At 31.9% G+C, this 18,817-nt stretch overlaps 1 protein-coding gene across 3 annotated transcripts in view; it reads right to left on the minus strand.

The window, feature by feature from the left end:
* LOC131667483 (NAD(+) hydrolase sarm1) overlaps positions 1-18,817 on the minus strand; it is an 836,900-nt gene that overhangs the window by 67,100 nt on the left and 750,983 nt on the right. The window contains exon 8 of one of the 3 annotated variants that reach the window (XM_058940936.1): positions 4,142-4,182. The exons of the other annotated variants lie outside the window; for them this stretch is intronic. Within the exon in view, the coding sequence (XP_058796919.1) occupies positions 4,158-4,182 (25 nt within the window). The 3' untranslated portion in view covers positions 4,142-4,157. Of the gene's footprint in view, positions 1-4,141; positions 4,183-18,817 lie in introns of those variants that run through there. 3 annotated transcript variants of the gene reach the window in all.

Below are 18,817 nucleotides of genomic sequence, written 5' to 3' on the forward strand. Positions count from 1 at the left end.
AGACATTCTTAATGAAATATATCGAAACGATGTTTACCCAGATACCTGGATACAAACGTTTATTCATTTCGTTGATAAGCCAAACGGTAATGGCTTACGCCCCCTAGCCCTAACTTCATGTATCTGCAAAATATTTGAATTAATGATTTCGTATAGAATTAGATGGTGGGTCGAAAATCAAAATATCTTACCACCGAGTCAAACAGGCTTTAGAAAGGGGATGTCCTGCATGGACAATCTTACCATATTCAAACTTGATATTGATAACGCCTTTAAAAATAACGAACAAGTACTTGCGGTTTTCCTTGACGTAAGTAATGCTTTTAACGAAGTACACAGTCAAATATTATTATCTATTTTGGCAAACAACGGTTGTTCAGCCAAAATAATGAAATTTGTTAAATTTCTCACTAAACATAGGTTGATTTATTCGAATATTAACGATAGCATACCTAAACATTGTTACAAAGGTGTTCCACAAGGCGGTGTTTTAAGCCCACTTTTTTATATTCTTTATGTTGCTGGTATATTCATAGATCTTGATATCAATATTAAAAACTTACAGTTTGCAGACGATGTAGTGTTATATATTCAAACGAATGACTGCGATTCGGCTATACCTATTTTGGAAAATTCACTTGCTGTTATTACTCAAAGACTAAGAGCGATTGGTCTGGACATCAAACCAGAAAAAACCAATTTCGTACACTTCAATGAACAAGATTATTTACCTGGTGACACCGAAATCGTTCTAAATAACGTACGTTTATCATCAGTAAGCCATGCTAAATTTCTTGGATTATACTTTGATTACGAACTAAACTTCGATAGACACTTGCGTTATGTTCACGAAAAAACACGCAGAGCAATCAATATTGTAAAATTTCTTAGAGGAGTTTGGTGGGGTGCTCATCCCAACACACTAATCACATTTTATAAGAGTTTTGTAAGGTCGATAATCGAATATGGTTCTTTTATATACTATCCTATACAAAAAGCTAAAAAAGATAAACTAGAAAGAATACAGTATGCAGCTATAAGAATGGCCCTAGGTGCAAGGATGAGCACGCCTACTAATATCCTACTTGATGAATCGAAATTATTAATATTACAGCATAGGACGAAGTTATTATGTAAAAATTTTTTACTTAAGACATTTAGCATCAAGCGCTCGCTTACGCGTACAACCATAAACAAATATGCGATTGATATAACCTCCGACCGAAAGAAAAAAACAACTGTGTTAAACGAATGCATAAAAAATATACTTTGTATTGAGCACTTGATATATTCCCAAGATAACGCTTGCTTATATAACTACGATTATGATATTATGAAAACGCACATCAATACTACTACCCAGCATGGTTATAAACTCAAAAAAAGCGATAAACCCGACGAGCTGTTTAATAGTACCTTCGCGAGGGCTAATACAATTAAAATATTCACTGACGGTAGTAAAACAGCATTTGGTAAATCAGTTGGTAGTGCCTGTATCGTTCCTGAGTTAAACGTGGTTAAAACGAGAAATATCATTAATAATGCATCAATCTTTACTGCCGAATGTATAGCCCTCTTTGATGCCATGGATATACTATAGTAGCTCTAGAGTTTATTAACTACAACATCGATATATACACTGATTCGCTCAGCCTGGTGCAAGCACTAAACAACCCAACAAATAAAGTCGACATTAACTACCATCTCTTAGAGATAAGAAGTAAATACTTAACATTCTACAAAAGATCGGACGGTAAAGCAATTATAACGATACACTGGGTACCTGCACACGTTGGAATCACAGGCAACGAACTTGCTGATCAACACGCTAAAAAAGCTACTGAAAGGCTTCCATTAGTTAAACGTATTCCATACAGTGACTTCAAGCAGCGTTTTAAGCAATTATTAAATAACGAGACGTATAATATCATTAAAACATCAAGCAAAACTAAAGGTAAAATCTACTTTGACTTGTATTGTAATAAAAGCTCCCGACCATGGTTTTCTGAGCATTCATTTTCTCGTGATTTTGTAGTAACAATATTACGTTGTCGAAGCAATCATAATAGTCTTAAGGAATCACTTTTTAAAATTAAAGTCGTCGATGATGAGCTATGTGAATGCAAATGGGGAGTACAAGACTTAAACCATGTAATATGGCAATGTCCATTGTACGATAAGCAGAGAGTGAGTTTAATAAGATCTTTAACTAAAGCCAAACAATACCCCCCATTTGACATTAAAAGCTATTTACATAAACCTAATAATTACTTTATCCAAATAGTGTATAGATTCATTAAAAATTGTAACATTAAGATCTAAAGTAATAGAAATGTAAACTCGCAAAGTTTATTTATTTATACTATAAATATATAACTTATCATACTTTGTACAATTTTTAAATTAATATTAATTCTAGTATACAGCTAAATAACTATTGTATAATATATGTAATATTATATGATGAAGTTAATAAAGCTATAAATTAAAAAAAAAAAAAAAAAAAAAATATCGTTCAGTTAGAAATCTAAGCTTTGACAAACACCACCAGTTGATTGAGAAGTGATCTTGATAATTTGGATATGATCATCAAAGCTGAATTACCACAGATCAGATCAAATATTCAAGAGGTAAGAATTATTACACTTGGTGATGAACAGAGTAGTGAAAGAGCTCCACAAACCAGAAAGATGGAGTCATCCAAGACACAATTATCACATTTAGAGTATAGACGAGACATGGCAAACTGATCTCGTTGATATGCAGTCTTATTCTAGATAGAATAATAGCTGTAATTATTTACTTTATGTTATTGACAATTAATCCAAGCATGCATGGATTGGACCAGTGAAAAGGAAATCTGATACTCATGTAGTAGAAGCCATGAAATCCATTTTAATAAAAGAAAGATAAAGTATCAAAGAATTTTCATACAGATAGCACCATGGAATTTTACAATGCAAACTTTAGAGTGCTCATGAAAAAGTATAAAATCAATCTCTATTAGACTTATAGTTGTTTGAAAGCATCCTATGTGAATGATTCAATCATACACTAAAAAGCGAGATGTGGAACAAGTTTTGTTTGCCTGGTAATTACATATGGATGGATATATTACCTGAAGTTTACAATAATAGAAAACAAAGAACCACAAATATGAAACCTATTGAAGTAACTGCGCAGAGTATCACAAAAATATATGAAAAAGCGACTCAAATACAGTGTTGGTGACGAAGTGAGAGTTAGCAATGCAAATCAGATGTTTGAAAAGGGATATGCATGGATTCTACGGAAATGTTCACAATTGTATGTGTGGTGACAATAAACTACTTTTTATTTGAAAGACTACAAAAAATGAATCTATTCTAGGTGGTTTCTATGAATAAGAACTTCAAAAAACTAAACTATCTGATATTTATTTGGTTGAAAAAGTTATCAGAAGAGTGAAAATCAGATATTTGTAAATTCTATAATCAATAATATTCAATATCATAATAGTTGGATTTATAAAAATAATTTTTGATAAAATATTGTATTATTGACAAAGAATAAATAAACATTTTTGTAAATATAAACGAGTCATTATTATTGACAAAACACACAATTCTATAAATTTACTAACAATTATGCATTATTGAATTGAACAAAATTATTGCCTGAGTAAATTATGAATAACTTTAATTTATTGGCAGCATCACTCATCTGGTTTAACATTCTTTAATTTTTAACCAGCAAAATTGACACTCTTATTGCCAGAAATACCTTGCTAGTATTTGGAAGGAAGTCGCCATTAACAACCACATTCAAACTTGTAATATTCATCTGTAAAAAAAAATGAAATAAGTAATATAAAATTTTTATTTTCATGTAATAGTTTGCTAAATATTTGTATTCGCTATATTTACTTTTTGAATTAAGTTATCCTTATATCAAATTTTACTAAAGAATCTGATTTCGAGTAGTTGTCTTTTTCTCAAATTAAGTTGATTTCGAATACTAACAGACGACTGCTACTTAGTGAAGAACGTTTTATGGATGAAGTCTGTTGGTTGTTGCGTTATCTGCTATAGGGCTTTTTCACTCTAACCTCCAGTGGCGGTTTAACGGCATTGTTCGGCATTTATGCATTTATCCTATCTCTCTCGATTAATGTAATGTCATAATACCCCCAAGGAAGCGTATCTGGTAACAAGAAGATAATGATTGTGAAATCAAATGCTTTTTTGCAAACGAGTCTCAATCACGTTTTCATATAGATAAGTGATATAATCATCAAATCTCATTGTACTTTTCAATACAGAACTCCTGTGATCCTTTATCTTTTTTATTGGTTTATTATTTTACACTATTATACTATACATTTTACTGCGAAGTTCAAAAAATTCTAGCATGATTTTTCCGTTGTTCTCGTCTTTCATCAATCCCACTACGTTCTTATGTACTCGTAGGACGTTGAACTGATTCCGTTCAACATAATTAAATGTATCAAACTCATGAATATCTCGACGCATGACATCATACATACTTACATTGGTTATTTCATACACAAGACTGTTAGTGTCAGTATACAATAAATTACAATGCTCGCTACCAACAGCACTCTGCATGTATTCGTAATGAAAACGGTACGTAAGAATTTTAGACACGACTAATATTGTAAAACCAACGTATATAGGTTATTATATAATAACAATTATTACGAATAAACTATGATGTCAGTTCACAATAGTTGTATTACTGCTAGATTTTCATCGAAAACATCATAGATAAGAAAATTGGGTCTTCATATCAAAGCCTTTGCTCCAAACCTTCTTTCCCATTTATTAACCAGTTTAATATCAACACGCTTGTTGTCGTTCTGTATCGTCTTACCATATTCTAGATTATTAAATAAATTAAAAAATTCTTTACCTGCTTCATCTGGCTATTCAAATCTATATATTCAACTAAGGACTCTGAACAAACTTCAAAGCACGATGAATTCTTTTTAGTCGTAACCTATGGTTCAAAGCTTGCTTAAGCGCTCTGTAGTGGATTCCATAATGTTCCTTATCATCAAGAGCAGTCATCAGCTTCTTTTGATTTGAATATGAAGCAGATTTGTATTCTGGATAAAACAGTAGATTCATGTATATTCATGTAGTACTTCATGAAGATCATGAATTTTTTTGGAATACTCTAAATCTACTTCAAGTATATATCCAAAAAATTAATCTTTAGAAACATCGAAAGTGAAATTGTCGTCAATACGAGGATCACACCAAGTAAAACCATCTCGTGGGAGAAATTCTATCATACTCTATCCACATAAATTGTTGACGTTAAAAGAGATCAAATACTTGTTATCTTTTTGCGGATCATAATCTTTCTCGACGTATGGATTGTTGGCTGTGACATATCTGTTACAACATTGACCACTACGAATACCACGTTCAATAAGTATGAACATATCGATATCAGTCAAAATTTTCAATCTCACCCCTCTATATTTTAACATTACATTCTAACTTAATCTAGTGTAATAATATGCAGGATTAAAACGGTATGCTGCTTGACAATTGATTATGAAGTTTTTTAAAACTTTAGCCAATACAAGAACGTCAGTGTTGAAATATAGATCTAAATAAATTTATAATATTAAACATTCTTGAAAGGTTTTGTACATGAACGTACTCTTCATCACTGGTATTAGCATCGCAAATACATTGTAAAAGTCTTGCTTTTGTGGGTGACTTGTCTCCTCTAGTCTCTGTAATGATGATACATAATCATAGAACAACACATCTTTCTGCATTCGTAAAGTATTCTGCTGCATCGTGTACTGGTTAATTTCTTGAAACTGATGTTCCAAAATATCATGTTTCTCCAAGTATAATGAGAGTTTATCGAGAGATGAAAGTATAATCATAAAGTAACAAGAAATCGTAGACTTACATTAGTACTTTCAACGTACTTAGTAAAAGAAATGTATCTTACCTTTGTTTGAGATATAACAGTCATTCGACCTAGAAATTCGATAGCAATCTCTTTTATGAATAAACATCTGTTAAGACTGTGAAAAAATATAGTTACAGTTTTTGACTCTTGTTTTGATAGGAAATAGTGTAGACATTGATCACATATATATAACTTACATTTGCGAGTTGACAACTGATAATAATCCAATAGCGACAATTGCTTTATCCAAATATAAAGTAATTTATAAAGTATATTAGGATCTCTACCTGATTTTCATGAACATCAGTACTTATATCAGCATAATCATCCTTTAAAAGAAGGAAATTGATATGTTTTTCCATTTTATCAGCAGTAAAATGTTTCGGTAAAGTTTCATAGATTCCTTTTTCAAATTAAAATAGTAAACATTTATCGAGATATTAATTTATGTTTCAAATTTAACTATTTATCTCATATCTGCAGAATATGTAATATTCTTAAAATTGTATTTATGTTCATGTTTAGCATATATTGAGACATGATGGAAATGTTACTTATCTAGGTGTAGTGCTAACAGCATAGATCATTTGAAACATTGATTATCATTATTCTTCACATTGACGCAGCTTTGCTTTTTCGTGATGAATAACGGTAAATCGATATAGGAATTGATGTTCAATGAGTTGTCTTTAGTGATATTAATAGTTAAGTATAAAATTTTACAAAGAGACAATACAGAATCTTGTTCTTCAAATTCTTCTATATTAATGCTAATAGGCTATATCATTTTTTCACTATAATAATTATCCAAGTTTGTATTGGAATATATTAAAGATATCATTTTATTACAGTGTTTTTCATCAAGCAACTCTTAATCTTCCTTGATATTTGCAAATTCAGCGCACAATATTATGTACACTTTTAAAGAATTATGTTTCTTCGGTGTTTCATCAATTTGGACAAAAAACAATTATTTGGCTTGATTCCGAAATGCTGTTAAATCAGTATAGATCTTATTTTTGAAGGTGCTATTGACATCATTCCAACAAAAAGTTGAATCTGAATTGACATCAACACTATTTCCAACGATAAATCGCTCAGTATATGAGGTTGAAGCAATTGATTGCGTAACAAGCTCAGCTCGAGAGAAAAATTTATGGCTGCTCTTACATTTTTTTGTTTCAAAAAAAATTGCAGAAATAGAAAGGCAGATTCCTCAACATAATGTACCTTTGTTACAATCCTTTCTTTCAATGTGTGTTGAATGGGTACAAGTAACTTTGAATTTTATAATTCAATCGTTTTATATGTGGCGATGTGAATACTGATGAGTGTGATAATTTTAGTCAACTGCCAACCAGATAACAGGAGCAGTAGTTGCTATTCGACGACTTGATAGCGACCCGCGGTAGGCGATTCGATAACGGATGGATAGGTGAGGTAAAAGAGTTCTAGAGGAGGAGGTGTAAATAACGGTTTGATAGCGGCCGTTGGTAAGTAGCTTGATGGCATTGTATGGTAGCTCGATTACGGCCAACGCTAGGCGGTTCGATGACGGATGAATTAGAGGTGAGGTAAAAGAGTTATAGTAGAGGAGGTATAAGTAACATGACATTTTACAAGTAAAGATATTCAACTGGCATTGGTGTAAATTAGAACTTATTGATGAAACGGAAATGCTTATCATAGAATATTTCTAGATGTTACTAATGTTGACATACTTACATTGAATATACATATATTCAAATTCCAATAATGCTCTTATATTCATCTTCAGTAACAAAAATTATGAATAACATTATACTAATTTTTGTATTGATAAGAGATGTTAGGTTACTTGATATCAATAGCACATCAAATTTAGGAATAATATTCAAATGAGGAAAATATACCAAGATTATAGAAAAGAAATGGCAACTGGACATTGCAGTAGATTTTAGGTTGAGGTTAAATATTAAAAATAAATTTCTTTTATTGGAAAATAATAATCATGTTGTATTAAACGATAAAGAATACAGTAATATTATTCTTTGTAAATCAACAGAGAAATATTTTATCTGTGAAAAATCTTGATTCAATTTTCGTAATGAAACTAGGTGTGAATATAAACTATTTCACGCGCACAAAATATCTCTCAGATTGTGTCTTATGTAATATAAAAATAGCATTGAATCGTATGTTGTACAGTTAAAATCGATTAATGGATGGTACTTTATAACAGATAAACCAATAAATTTTGAAAAAACTTTCTCAGATAATCACACAACAGTTATGGGAGTGGAAAATGTCAGAATATGAAAACTCTCATTTGATTCAACTTTTAGATATATGTATAAATGTAACATTAACTGCAGCAAATTACTCAAACATGCAAATTGTTATTATTCCAAATTTAAATATATAATTGCAAAATATTTCGAAATTATTCAGTACAAGCAATATTTCACCGGTACGCAAATGAGAATTTAGTTTATAATTTTTGGACAATCGAACAACATTATTTTGATGATATTAAGAATCTTAAAAAAAAGTTGAAATGAAAATGTTACTTTACGAATAACAATTGTTATTGGTATATATGTATACTTCATTCATTCTTCTCTCTCTATCTATCACACGCTGTATCTATCTATCTCTATCTATCTCTATCTATCTCTATCTATATCTCTATACGCTCTATCTATCTCTGTTACTCTCACTGCCATGTTCTCTCTCCATTCCTCTTTGCCGATGCGTGCTCGTACGTCCATCGATACAGCTTCATTTTCTCTCTCTCTCTCTCTTTCTCTTTCACTCTCATGCTTTCAAGTGTATGTTTTTAACAGGTACACCTCTCTCTTTAAATACATATAATTATGAAAGTAGATGTATGGTATGAATGCGTATGTAATTGATACAATGATATCATAAAAAAGTCTGCGTGAGAAATTAAACTTTGGGAAAATAAACAATTGTATGTTCCGTCGAAAGACTTTTCTGAACGAAATTTTGTAATGAAATACCTCGTAATATTAACAACTTTTAAAACCGTTTTTAAAGATGCTAAAAATTTTAATCCTATAATAAGTAAAGATGTTTTTTCAACGAACCTACACGACGAATCTACACGACGAATCTACAGTTTTCTTATAAGCCTTGAAAAGTGAACACAATTTTTAAATGGAAATTCCAATGGTTAAGTGCGAATATGATATGGTTTTGGATAGTGTTTTTAATGAATTCAATGCGTACATCTAAGCTAACGTGAATTTTGAAGGTATTTTGGTGAATGAGTTCGATTTTTGTGGTGAATTTTGGAATGGGAATCAAGGAGATAACGATATATAATCGGATTTATCACTTTTACGTTTACCATCACGGTGGTGATTTTTAAATGTAAGATTGGGTACATTTAACAACTACTTTGTTTGTCCAATTTTTGTAACGTTGTAATTGACCAATAAATATATGGATTGATGGGAAGCTATTAAAGTTTTGAAATAATATTAATATTGAAGTTTGATATAAAAATATTAAATATAATCTTTTTAATAATGTATTTTTATCGTATAAATTCTATTAATCATTTGTCTTTTATTTTTATAGATTAAATCTAGGATAAAATCTGAAGAAGTGATGATTGTATATATTAAAACATTGTTGTTATTTGTTGATTTTTTTATTCCGATTTTTTAATTATTTTGTAGATATGAAGTGTGTGTAAAAATCATTAATGAAATTCGTACGGAAGCATAACCTTTACTGGTAGTAAGCGTAGAGGAGCCATCGCAAAACCTGGAGTTACTCTTCATCGATTTCGTATCTCTGTCAAAATCTCTGTCAGGGGATCTCCATATCTAAACAAGCGGCGGCGACTTGTTAATTAATTTTGATTGAAAAATTTTACAAAATATTGAAGATAACTTTAAGTTTAATAAATAAAAAAATTAATAAATAAATCTCTCGATCACACAGGACCACAAAATGAACAAAAAAGTCCCCTGCAAAAATCATACCTTTTTCGGCGCGTGTCTCCGAAAACGGACATTGGCAAGGTCGCGGGGACAACTCCGGAAAACCGTTGACTTCGGTTTAATCCATGCGCGTGACTTTCTCTGCTAAAGCCCAACAGAGACTCTCAAATTTTCGCGGTGATCCGCATCTAGAGCATGCTCTCTCTTTCTTTTCCCCTTCCGCGCCATCTCGATCGTTCCAGCCGTGAGCTCAGCCCGTACACAGCACCTCAAAACAAAATCCAAGCATGAATGTGCGTGCCACACGTACACACTCTCAGCTTGGCGCGAGGCGCGGACATTGGTGAGAGCTAAACGGACGAAATCGGCCTAGCCGAAATTCTCCATTACAGCTCTTATTAAAAGAAAAGTTAACAGCTACAGATAGCTACAGATGTGATAGAAGTACTTGAAGATCATAAGGAATATGAATTTTCTTTGAAGATCAAACAAGATGAACTTTCAGATGAATAGTTTAGAAAATTTTTTTCAAAAGAAAACAATTTAGTTTACTGTAATAACGTTGAAGGATTTGTGACACTTCAAAATTTCGAGTTCGAGGATCTCGATATAAATTGGCGTGGGTACAAAGGAAACAACATGTCTTTTCATACGATAACCATCCGCCTTGTGTTTGTACCTCAGAGCAGAACGTGTTGTTTAAATTTGTGGGTGTTTGGTGAACGGTTCGATGGTAGAACGCACGTATCAAGGGTCGCGGCAGCGACCTTTGGCATGAATGCCGAAGGTCGGTTCAAACGCGACACTATACACGATGACTTCGCAACAATTTATGTTCATAAATGTTAAATGTACATAAAATTTGTCAAATTTGTCATCAAATCAATATTCTTTCTGTTCACTCTTGTAAACGTAATCAAATAACCAAATCATATTTTTACAATTACATATAAGATCTATTTATATCACTTTTTTTAATATTTTAATATGATGAGATGGTACAGTTCTTTTGATTCTTCTTCAGCCATCAATTTTTCAGTCTAAGATTTTTCAGTTTTGTTCTACTGCGCAGATCCGGTCTGTCTTTGTATGTATACGTACGTATCAGCGCTGGTACGTATGTACCAGCTGGGCCGTTTTCTTTACCCGGGCGGTAAATTATGTCGAAATCGTAATCGACTAATTTTAATCGCCATTTTTGTACTCTGCTATTGTTATCGGCTGATTTTAATGATAGTAGGGGTTTGTGATCCGTTACAACAGTAAATTTGTTACCGAATAAGTAAGTTCGGAATGTTTTGATTGCGAAGATTATTCCCAGAGCTTCTCTTTCGTAAGTCATATAATTTTGTTCTGTTTTACTTAGAACTCTTGATGCGTATGCGATGGGTCTATCGTGTCCCAATTCTCCTTGAGATAGTACTGTGCCTAAGCTATGGTTTGATGCATCTGTTCTAACGATGTAGGGTTTATTAAATTTTGGATATTGTAGAATAGGAGCTCCACATAGTAATTTCTTTAATTTGTTTAATGCTTGTTGTTGTTCTATTTTCCAGAAAAATTTTACATTTTTGTGTAAGAGTATAGTTAATGGTTTTGTTATTTCAGCGAAATTCGGAACAAAACGTCTATAGTAATTGCAGAGTCCGAGGAATTCTCTTACGTTTTTTGTAGTTTTTGGTGTTGGGAAAGCTTCGACGGCTTGTATTTTTTTTTTGTCTGGTTTGATACCGGATTCGCTTATAATGTGTCCTAAAAATGATACTTCTGTTTTTAACCAGTCACATTTTTGAGGTTCGAGTTTTAGACCAGCTTCTCTTAGATTTTGGGCTACTGTATAAAATCTTTCGTTGACTTCGTCTACTGTTTCTCCGAAAACAATTATACCGTCAATAAAGACAAAACATGTATTGGCAATTAGGTCGCCTAGAACTGTGTTTAGTATTCTTTGAAATGTTCTAGGTGAATTTATTAGGCCAAATGGTAAAACAAGGAATTCAAATCGTCCTAAAGGATGTATACTGAATGCTGTTTTAAAAATATCTTTTGGATGCATTTTTACTTGATGAAAGCCTGATTTTAGGTCAACGACGTGATAATATTTTGCTTTCCCTAGTTGGTCGAACATTTCGGTTATGTTTGGAATTAAATATGGATCGGGAACAGTTTTTTCATTTAATTTTCTGTAGTCGATAACTAATCGCCATCTGGTTTTTCCATCTGCCAAGCTTTTCTTCTTAACTATCCATGTTGGTGCATTAAAAGCACTTTTTGAATTTTGGATTAGTTTTTGAGATATTAGTTTTTTCACTTCTTCTATTGCGATGTCTCGTAATTTATGTGGTAAGGGGAATTGTTTCACATAGACTGGTTTATCGTCAATTAAATTTATTTCGTGTTGTTCTATGTTGCAGGTACCTAATTTATCGCCTTCAACCCAAAATATGTCTTCAATTTTTTCAATCAATTTTTTCATTTTTTTATAATCATTTCCTTGTAGGTCAGTTAAATTTATTTTTTCGAAGACTTTTTCTTTGTGGTTTAATTGATTATTTTCTGATTCTTCTTGTTCTTCTCCTAGGAAGTTTATACTGCCTGCATGAAAAATTTCATTTTCATTGACATTGAAATCTGTATTTTCCGTTAGGTCGATATTGTCTGGAAAATTGTCTAAATCGAAAGAAATATATTGGTATGTTTGAGTTTCTTCTATTATGTTGTTTTCAGGAGGGAATTCTATTTCAGTATTTTCTTTTATGACAGACATAAATTGTTTATAGTTATAATTTTCGATAAATTCGTCATTTGTGTTGGATATATTGTCATTATTCATTGTCATATTTATATGGTTAATCAAAAGTTTTACTTGTAAAGGATTTTTTTCTAATTCTAATTTTAAATTTGTAAGTCCTTTTGAAGGGAAGAATGTTTTGGTTGACTCTTTACAAGTTTCTATATCCTGTTTCGTATTGTCTGATGAAATTATTTCATTGTTTAATTTATTTGCTGTTGCAGTGTTCATTTGTTCGGTGATTGTGGGGTATATTATTTTTGTATCATTTTGTTGTAAATTATAATTATTTTCAGGTACTGTATAATTTTTGTCTTTTTCTTTTTCACATTCTTTTTTATTTTCTTTATTAATGTTTTGTAGAGTTTTGCTTAGAAAAATTTTTTGTTCTTCTGTTATTCTTGTTGCTGTCCTTTCTTTTTTTTCGTTAATAGCAATTGAATTCTTTGTATTTAAAGGGACTGATATGAGTTGTATTTTCCGATTATTTATTTCCAAGTAACCTTCGTCTAGTCTTAATTTGTGTTCTTTCAGAATAGGTATTCCTAGTATTCCATCGTAAGGAATTGAAAATTCTTTTGGAGCAACGTGGAAATCGACTAATAATCCATTGATGATTATTTTTACTAGTCCTAATGTTTCTATTGTTTTGTCAGTAATTCCTGATAGTGCAATTTTCTCGGAATCTAGTATGGCGTTTGCTGGTATTTGGTTACTTTTTATAATGTTTATTTGAGCTCCACTATCAACCAGTAAGTTGAAATTAATGCTTGAAAATGGATTTGGTATTTGTATATATTGTAATAAATTTTCTAATTTTAAAAGATACATTGATACTTTAGTTTTGAATGTATTTTTGAATTCTACGTTTTCTTTACATTCGAAACATAATTTTTCTTCTGTTGTTATTTTCACGTTATTTTGATTTGCTGAGTTAATTATGTCAAGTTCGTTTAAGTCAGCAGTTTCAACGTTTAGTGTTGTCATTATATTGCTTTTTGCTTCTGTAGTAAGTGACTCACTATGTTGTTCTTCTGTGCACTTGATTTCGGAAGAATCTATTCGTTTCCCTGATTATTTTGTCTAAAGCATTGTGAGTCTGTATGGTCCGTTCGTTTGCAAATTGAGCAGAATTTTTCTTGACTGCTCTCTAGTGATTTTATAATTGGACATGCTTCGATTTTATGACCTGTTTCTTTGCAATAAGAACATACAATGCTTTTTTTTGCATTTTTCTCAAGTGCTTTTATTTTTAAGCAATTTTCGATTGTGTGATTTCGCATGTGACAATAGTCGCATTTTGTATCGTTGTTTCTTCCAAAATTATTATATCGTGTAGGTCTACTGTTGTAATCGTTGTTTCCATTTCTACGTGTATTGTTATTAAAATTTGAGTTTGTATTATCTCTGTTATCATTGCTTCTATTGTTTTTAGTGTAGGTGTTCAAAATTTTTACCAATTTGCAGTCGTTTGTTTCATGACTTTCTTCGTTGCAAATTGCACACGCTGCGATTCTGTAATTTCTCATTTCGTCTGAGTTTGGACAAAATTTTACCGAGTGGCCGATTTTATTACAACGTTTACATGTTACATTTGGACAATTCAATACTGTGTGTCCTGTACTGTCACAAGCCGCACAAGGATCTGGTGTTTTAAGAAGTTTTAAACAGGTGTATGGGCTGTGTCCACTTTCTTTACATTTCCAACATACTTCGTATTCTGTAATGAATGGGCATTGTATGACAGAATGTCCCATCACTTGACAGTATTGGCAATGGTTTCCTTTTATTTTGTTAAATTTGCAACCGTCTATTGAGTGTCCTTTAGCATTGCAAAATTTGCATATGAGTTCGATTTTTGATTTTGCCACTTTACAATTGTTTGATAGGTGGTCGTTAGATTTGCAATATACGCATGACCCGTTGTGACAAAATAAAGCTTCATGATTGTAGCTTTCACAAATTTGACAATTGTAAATATTATTATTATTTGCCGAAACGGTAGTTGAATCAGGTGTGTTTTGGGTAATGTCGGTAATTCCACCCATTAATATTTTATGTTTTTTGAATTTTGTTTCGATTTGTATGGCTTCTTGTACAGCAGTGCTTAAATTGTTATAATCTTTTAATTCTATTCGAATATTTTGTTGTAAGCCATTTTTAAAATTTATTAATGCGTCTTCATTTATTGTTTTTTCAAATGCCTTAAAGGTTTCATCAGTATCTACTTGTAGTTTTTTTAATTCTTTGATCTGTACAACTAGATCTTTCAACCGATTTGCATATGTAAGAACTGATTCGTTTGGTTTTTGAATAATATCCGTAAGTTTCCCGTATAAACTATGAATATTATCTAAAGAAGGAAATAATTGTTTTATAGCTTTAATATAATCGTCTATTTTATTGATTTTTATATTAGCTAGTGCTTTATAAATTTCTCCACTTAGCTTGCATTTTAAAATTGGTATTAAATTTGATTCATCTATTTCAGAAACTATTGACTTTGCAGTTTTTAATTTGTCGATATATTCGCTGAGTGTTATGTTTTTGCCGTCGAACTGTGGGACTAAATCCGCGACATACTTGAGTGGTAATCTCAGCGGTTGCGAAATTTCGCTGACGTTTGCTTTCGTATTAATATTTTCGATTTGTTCAGTTTTCTGTAATTGGATGTTTGAATTATAAGGCACTAATTGTCCGAAATTTTCGTTTTTGTTTATTAAGTTTTTTGACTCACTACAAATACTTTGTTCGTTTAAAATACCACCGATGTCCGTGTATTCGTTATTATTAAATGAAGACTCGTAATTTAGATCGAAAGTGAAGTCTAAATTCGACGGTGAATTCGGATATTCAAAATTTAATGTTAATTTTTGTTGTGAGTTTTCTTCTGGAATATCGGTGTCTAATATATCAATTAATTTTTCTTGTGTTATTTGTTTATTTAACTTCTCTAGATTTTCTGAAATTTTTATTTTATTGTTCTCGCTATTTGTTCTAGGAGGAGAACGCGCGAGTTTATTTGATTTTTTAAAAGGATTTGTAATAGATGTGCTTGGTTTAATTATACCGCTTTTTAATTCTGGTTTAGTTTTTACTTGCAGTCGCGTAATTCTTTTCGCGTTGTCAGAACTAGAAGAATCTTTATTGTTCATTAAAATTTAATTTTTTTTTTTTTTTTTTTTTTTTGTTAAGTTTTACTTGATGCAAAGTAAACACCCTTTTTGTACCGGAACCAATTTGTTATGTCGCGACTCCGTAGCCGTGACATGTATTTGTTTAATATGAGTAAAATTTATTTTATCACGGTATGATTATGATATAATATGTATAATGGCAGGACTTACCTGGGTTATATATATATATATTGTTGAAGATGTTGATAAATTATTATCTTACTCCTTGTTCCTTTATATTATTTTCTTCTTAAATTGGTTTCTTTATTATTGAGAATATTTCGTATGGAAATTATAGAAATGAACTTGATACACTTTATTTAATAATATTTAATAACACTTTATTTAATAATTGGATTTCACTCAATGAGTGGCAGAGTCAACTGGTACAGTAGAATTGTCGCGAGTCGCGAATCAACTGGCTAAAAAATTGAGACGCTGTTTTATATATTGGCTAACTGACTTACATTTAGTTGTCGAGTAATCAAGTTGATGTTTCAATTTCTCAATTGAGTTTTCTGCTGAATTTGATTTATTAATTTTTGCGTTTCGTAAAATAAAAAAAAGTAGGTGAAATACATTTTGTGCTTATTTTGCTACTTTCAATTCGCATGATTGCCGTTGATCTCAAAATGATTTAATTTTACGTCTCAGGACGTAACAACACAAATATGTCCTTACATCCAAGAGAAACTTATCCTTATCCACATCCACATGGACTTCCAATGCTGAATTTAGACTATTATCAAAGTTCCCTTGTTGCTTTAGTTTGTAATATATTTGTTGTAAATTGTTGCAATGTATTTTTTGGTTCATTGTATTCCTGTATCTAGAATGGATGGCCTTTTATCCATTTTTTTATTTTGTCCTTTATTGTTTTTGTATTGCTATTTAAAGTTTTGAGGTGAGAAGATAGTTGATTGAAGGTGGCTAAAGCTCTTGTATAGCTATCTTTAATGCTGATTGTTAATTTTCTTTTAAGGGGCTGTATATTTTTTTTTTCTTGTTACGGAATTTTTCTTCAGGAACATATCTTGCAGGTTGACATAGTGATACACTAGAGATTTCATGGTGAATGTTTGATCTATGTTTAGTGGATTTTTTTCATTTATAAACTTGTTTTTATTTAGAATTGTTTTCATTTATAAATTTGTTTTTGTAGAGTTTGTATATATTTGAGTCTTCCAATGTATGCTCCACTCCATGCTATAATACCGTATGTTGTTATGCTATGGAAAAGTGCATAGTAAATCATACGTAGATTATCTGTGCTCATTATCCTAGATAATTTGTAGAAAATATAAGTTAGATATTGTAGTCTATTGTATAGCATGTTTGTATGCATGTCCCATCTCATATGGCTATCGAAATGCACTCCAAGGTACTTAGTGTTATCAACTTTTCGAATGGGTGCACCCTTTATATTTATATGTAGATATATTTAGTTGCTATTGCAGTTATTTCCAAATGCCAAGTATACTGTTTTGTCAATGTTTAGTGACAGTTTATTCAATGCTAGCCAAATGGATATTTTGTTTAAGTAGAAGTTCATATTACTTTCGACTTCATACCATTCGCTTTTCACGATAATTACCGTGTCATCAGCAAAAGCCAACACATTATCATTTGGAAGAAATTGTAACATATCATTTATATAGATTATGAAAAATAAAGGTCCCAATATTGTACCTTGTGGTACGCCAATGTTGACTTGTTGATATTGACTATACGAGGTGTGATCAAAAAGTAAGGTGAATTTTGAAATTTAGCGGGCTACGTCCGTTCGATCTTCGACTTTTTTATTTGGTTATGTCGGTACACTCGTCTAGAACATACGTTCCAAATTTCAGCTTTGTAGTATGTTTGGTTTGTTTGTGAGAGGCATCAAGGTTAGAAGTGTTTTGCGTGCTCCGCGATTTGCTGCTGTCTAAAAACATGGATCAAAGAGTTTGCATTAAATTTTGTGTAAAAAATGGAATCAAATGTTCCAAAACACTTGAAATGCTGAAAGTGGCATACGGTGAGTCTACTTTAAGCCAAAAAAATGTTTACAAGTGGTATAAACTCTTCCAAGAAGGCCGAGAAGACACCGACGACGAACCTCGTTCTGGATGCCCCAGCACATCAACAACTGATGAGAATGTTGAAGAAGTGAAGAAAATAGTCTTGGGAAATCGTCGAATTACCATTAGAGAAATTGCTGATGATATTGGCATCTTATTTGGTTCGTGCCAATCAATTTTGACGAGGGTTTTAGACATGAGACGTGTGTCAGCGAAGTTTGTTCCGAAATTGCTCAATTTCGACCAAAAGAAACGTCGCATGAGCATCGCCCAAGAGCTGCTGAATGACGTCAACGATGATCCAGATTTACTCATCAGGGTTATAACAGGTTATAACATGGGTATACGGTTATGACGTCGAGACTAAGGCTCAATCGTCCCAGTGGAGGCATTCTGGATCACCAAGACCAAAAAAAGCACGCCAAGTTCGATCAAATGTAAAGGTTTTGCTTACAGTTTTCTTTGACTGCAGGGGCATGGTGCATCATGAGTTCTTACCACAGGGTAGAACAGTAAATAAGGAATATTACCTGCAAGTTATGCGCAATTTGCGGGAAGCAATCCGCCAGAAACGTCCGAATTTGTGGAAAAATAAAAATTGGCTTTTGCACCATGTTAATGCCTCTGCTCACACATCGTTGCTTGTGCGCGAATTTTTGGCTAAAACCAACACAGTAACGATGCCACAGGCACCGTATTCCCCAGATCTGGCCCCCTGTGACTTCTTCTTGTTCCCAAAACTGAAGAGGCCCATGGAAGGACGGCGTTTTGCCACGATTGAGGAGATAAAGACGGCATCGAAGGATGAACTAAACAAGATCACAAAAAATGATTTTTTGAAATGCTTTGAGGATTGGAAAAAGCGTTGGCACAAGTGCATTATATCCGAGGGGGATT

This window comes from Phymastichus coffea, unplaced genomic scaffold (genome assembly GCF_024137745.1).
Source record: "Phymastichus coffea isolate CEN01 unplaced genomic scaffold, Cenicafe_Pcof_1.1 PCOF00005, whole genome shotgun sequence".
Taxonomy (NCBI): domain Eukaryota; kingdom Metazoa; phylum Arthropoda; class Insecta; order Hymenoptera; family Eulophidae; genus Phymastichus; species Phymastichus coffea.